The 5,159-nt window shown below is 56.8% G+C and overlaps 1 protein-coding gene across 1 annotated transcript; it reads left to right on the forward strand.

Moving 5' to 3' along the window:
• Window positions 1-1,369: 1,369 nt before the first annotated feature.
• Window positions 1,370-1,657, forward strand: DEXI (Dexi homolog; the record flags this gene model as incomplete). Its single annotated transcript, XM_080702300.1, has 1 exon — window positions 1,370-1,657. The coding sequence occupies one exon, from the start codon at window positions 1,370-1,372 to the stop codon at window positions 1,655-1,657; it is 288 nt and encodes a 95-aa protein (XP_080558426.1).
• Between the last annotated feature and the right edge of the window lie 3,502 nt (window positions 1,658-5,159).

The following is a 5,159-nucleotide window of genomic DNA, read 5'->3' on the forward strand; positions in this document are numbered from 1 at the left end:
TTGTAGCTTTATATGGTTTGAAATCAGAAAATATACATCTTCTAGCTTTGTTCTTCTTTGAGACTGTTTTGGGTATCTAGAGCCCATATTCCATATCAGGATAGATTTTTTTTCTGAAAAATAAATAAATAAATGTATGATAGTTTCACCTAAAAAAAAAAAAGAAAAAAAATATTCTCTGGTAAGAAAGAAAGCAAAAAGAAATATTGAAATGTTATCTTTAAGTCATCAAAAGTTTGGTACCAGACAAATGAAACTGTTATGTGAGATTATCAATGTTAATATTGTATAAATTGCTATAATACTAGATGTCAACCACTAAGCCAAGCGTGGGAAGGAGGGATGGGGAGGGAATGGGGTGGGGATCGGGTAGGGGCTAACTGGGCGATGTGTGCATGTATGTCTACAAAAGTATCTTATTTATACCACTATGATGTATGAATACATTGCACCAATAAAAAATAAATTAAAAAAAAAAAAAGATTTCAGTGGGCCGGTCCGCCGCCCCTCCCCGCCGGCCTCCTTTTAAACTGGGGAAACTGAGTCCGGAGGAGGTAAGGCGCCATACCCAAGTCTAGCAAAGCGCAGAGGATGCCCGCGGTTTTACCTCAACTCTTAGAGCCTGACGTTACACCTGTTTGCATCGGGTTCGATCTCTTTTCCCAAGCCCTACCCGCTGGATCGGTACGAGGAGACCGAATTGAAATCCCAGCGCAGACCCCATCCTGGGAAAGCAACTCAGAAGAGAGCGCCGCGCCCCCAAGGGGCGGAGCTAATTAGTACCGCCCCCGGGCGGCTCGGACCAATGAGCGCGAGCGCCGAGCGGGCCAATGAGCGCGGGCTGGCGGCGGCGGGCCAATGAGCGCAGGCCCGCTCCGGGGGCGGGGCTCGGAGCGCTACCGGGAGGGCGACGCGGCGGCCGCAGCCATGGGCGCTGCGCCTGCGGGGGCGCCGAGGGGGCTCGAGGAAGCGCCGCAGCCAGTGGGAGAGGCGGCCGCCCGGACGGGCCCCGGACGTTGAGCCGCGGCGGGGTTGCTCAGGCGCTGCGACGGCCCGGGGGCGCTGCACAGCGCCTGCACCGAGGGAGCCGGACAGTCGCTGGCCACTCCAGGGGGGCGCCGCCTCGCCACCCCGCGGGTCCGGAGGGCCGTGTGGGCACATCCGAGGGCGCGGTGAGCCGCCCTGCACGTTTCGGAGCTCAGGGAGTGTCCACCCGGGTCGCCGCACCCCACTTGGGGTCCAGCGCCTCTGCGGTCGAGCCCGGGGGTGCCCCTGGATGGCTGAGCTGCCCCCTCGCCGGCCGCCCGGGCGCCGCAGCGGCTGAGGTCGCTGGGACCGCCCGGCCGTCGCCGCCCCCGTCGCCCCCTGCATGCCCGGCGCCCGGGTCGCAGCCCACCTGGACGCTCTGGGCCCCCTGGTCTCCTACGTGCAGCCGCCGCTGCCGCCCTCTATGTTCTACGTGGGGCTGTTCTTCGTCAATGTCCTGATCCTGTATTACGCCTTCCTCATGGAGTACATCGTCCTCAACGTGGGCCTCGTTTTCCTGCCCGAGGACTTGGACCAGGCGCTTGTGGACCTTGGCGTGCTCTCCGACCCTGGCTCCGGCCTCTACGACGCCGACTCGGAGCTGGACGTCTTCGATGGATACTTGGAATAGGGTCTTGACTACTGTTCACCCCACCCCTCCACCACCCGCAACCCCGGCCTGGACCAGCTGCCCAGATCATGCCACCGCTCCTGGTTGGGGGCACTGTCTGGACCGGGATGGGACCCCAGGAGGAGACCCTCCCCGGCTTCAAGGCCTGTAAGTGCCCTCGGGATCAGGGTGGGTTGGGGTAGGGGAGAAGGAGGAGCCCCCAGGCCAGACACAAATCTCCAAGCTTCTGACTCCTGTCCACCTCCTTGGATTCCAGGAATGGCCAGACCCCTCTTAGGCCCTCATTTCCCCCAGCCAAGGGGACAGCTGTTGAAGAGGGAGGGGACCCAGGGCCCAAGTTACATTTCCTCAAATGTAAGCTATAAAACTTAAACTTGCAGCTTATGGAAAAAGCCTTTGCACCCGAATCTGTTTGAGGCAGAGCTATCAGCTCCCCCCCCCCCCCCCAGCTTCAGCCAGTCAAATGATGACCTTGCCATTTTGGGTTCTCACTAGGATAGGCTTGGGGGTGTCAGAAGAGGTAGGAAGCCAGGCATCGATCTCCTTTATACTGTGGCCCTTGAAGGACTGGGCAGCCGGGGCCACGGAAACCGTCAGCCCTGCTCCCGGAACTTCCTTTTGGCCTTGGCTCTGCTGCTGTTTGGAGTCAGGTTTCAGGGCGAAATCCGCAGCCAGTTTCACAGACTGCTTTCCCTTCACGGAAGAGGCAGGCTGGGGGGTTGGTGCTGGGGCTGCCTTTGTCTGCAGTGTTTGCGAGTTCTCAAGAGGCTTTTGGGTCTGCAGGAAAAAGGAACACAAGATCAGCTGCGCTGAGCTCTTAAAGTCCTGACTCTGGGCTCCGACCAAGGAGCTTCGGGAAGTAGAGGTAGGGAAATGAGGGTTCAGGGAGGAGAGAGACTGGCCAAAGTGACCCAGCAAGGAAGAGGAGAAGCAGCTGGACTAGATGAGAGAGACAGACACTATATCAGGCAGTCCAGCAGCTGTCCACTGAGGGGTCACGGGGCAGGCAGGAACTCCTTGGCTGAGCCCTGGGGCAGGAGGAGGCTGGAGTTCTGACGGCCTCACGTGAGGGAAGCGAGTTGCTGAGTCGTTGGGCAGGGTTCCTTTTGGAAAACAGACACTAGAGCCACTCGTCCCAAGCAGGCTGTTTACCCCTCTCCTGTGTCGTCTGCTCTACCAGAGCGTCTTAGTCAATTCCCAGTACTATAATAGAACACCATAGACTGGATAGTCTAAACAACAGACGTTTCTTCCTCATAGCTTATAAGGACACCAATTACATTCACAAGGGCTCCACCCTCAGGACTAATCACTGCCCCAGGGCCCCACCCCTATACCATAGTATTGGGAGCAGCGTCTCGGCATAGGGATTTGGGGGGCACTGTTGCAGGGGGTGATGCGGGGCAGGGGCAGGACCTCTTCAGTGGAGCTTAGAGGCAGGCACAGGGTCCCCCTGAAGGGTCAATAGCAAGAGTCTTTGAAGAAAGCTTCAGCTGAGCTCGGTGCGACCTCAGTGAGAGCCAGGTGCCAGATGGGAAACAGAGCCAGCTGCTCCGCATTCCTCCCCAGCCTACCTGCCTGTCTTCCATCCATCCATTCTTTGATGGAACAGATGTTTACTTGTTCAGTCCTGTGCCTGGGGAGAGGACACAGTACGCAGTCAGGACTCAGCCCGGGCCTTCCTGCACTTGGCGAGAAGACTAGTGGGGACCCAAAGTGATGAGATTTGTTCAAGTCCTCTGCAAGAAGGCCGCGAGGTTCCCCTGCGGTGTCTGCTGCTGTTCCTCAGCTTTTCCAATGGTGCCTGGTAGATGCCCTCTGTCGAGTGAGACGAGATTAGGGTTGGGGGTCAGAGAAGGCCTCTCTGAGGACCCGGCACATCTGAGCTGAGCCCCAGATAGATAGAAGAGCCAGACACGGATCCAGAGTAAAGCAAGCCAAGCCGGACGTGGTGGCGCATGCTTGTAATCCCAGTACTGGGAGGCTGAGACAGGAGGATCGCAGGTTCGCGGACAGCCTCCGCTACTTAGGCCCTCTGCAACTTAGTGAGACCCTGTTTCAAAATAAAGAATTAAAAATAGGGCTGGGGGTGTAGCTCAGAGATAGAATGCCCCTGGGTTCAATCCCCAGTACTGCAAATAATAATAATAATAATAATAATAAGAAGAAGAAGAAGAAGAAGAAGAAGAAAAATAAATAAATAAATAGAAAAGCAAGCCAGGCAAAGGGGCCTGCTCATGCCAAGACATTGAGACAGGAGAGAGCTGGTGTGTCCAGTGTCCAAGAGGACTCCAGTTTGGCTGGAGAGCACCCATCGAGAGGCCGGGGTGGGCGGCAGGGAACACAGTACGCAGCACAGTATGCCATTGGAGGTGTTAGATGGGCTGGCACAACCCCACTTATAGTTTGCAACAGTGATTTTGGTGGCGTTGGGCAGAAAGGGCTCCAGCGGCAAGCGGGGAGGCTAGTCAGGAGCCGTTACGTGCTCAGCCCAAGGTGGAGGCTTGGGTGAGGCCGGGTTGGTGAAGTCAGGGAGATCCAGACGGGCTGAGAACACCCAGCAGGGGCAGAACCGCCGGGATCATTCGGGATCAGTACTGAATATCGGCTGACCATGCGCCACCCCTCGTTCTAGGCCCTTAACACATATTCGTGTGTTCAGTCGCTCAACAAACATTGCTGGTTTTTCCACCAGGCTACGGACAAGCCCCCCACACACACACCACGATCCCAAGATGAGTCCTTGTCCCCCAGCCGAACACTTGACTTTCAGACGGTGTAACTTGGTGAAGAACATCTTATTTTATCTTACCACATCGGTAGAAACACTTCCGCTTCCAAATGAAAACATTGGCATGTTCTGAGCTGAAAACGAAAGCCCAAATGCGTTGACATATATTGCAGCAAATTCTGTTTGAGCAAAAACCAACCGGGAAGTCTCTTGGGGACACCCTTGCAGAGCGCTTGGCGCGACAGGGCATGACCCTGGGAAATGGGGTGGGATGGGGCAGGGGCAGTGGGAGCCACTCTGGCCCCCTACTCCTTTTCCCCACCCCCAGATCCAAGCTGGGGAACCTTGACCGCACCAGCCAGGAGTTAACCCTGTGGGACAGAGCTAGAGGTGAACGGACAGAGCCTCACCTTCGGGCCCCTCCCATGAGCAAAGGAACAGATGGGTCAGTCGTGCCCTCGCTTGCTTTTCTCCTGTGGGCACGTGTCCCGCACGAGCCAATCCAGGGAATACTCCTGAAGGGCTCCGGACCTGCCAGCGCGGGGCCCGGGGAGGGCTCGTGAAGAGGGCGCCTACCCTTGCTCCTCCCTCAGTCCCTTGCTTTCTGTCCCCACACAGTCCAGCCTCTCCTGTCATTTGCTGCGCATCTAGTTGAGGCAGTGATCGGCTCGAGCCCAAGAGCAGCCCCTAGATTCAGATGACCTGGGTTCAAGTCCCAGGCCGAGCTGTGGCCTTGGGCATGGTCTTCAACCTCTCCTCGCTTCGGTTCCC

Source organism: Muscardinus avellanarius (assembly GCF_963383645.1).
Source record: "Muscardinus avellanarius genome assembly, chromosome: 10".
Lineage (NCBI taxonomy): Eukaryota > Metazoa > Chordata > Mammalia > Rodentia > Gliridae > Muscardinus > Muscardinus avellanarius.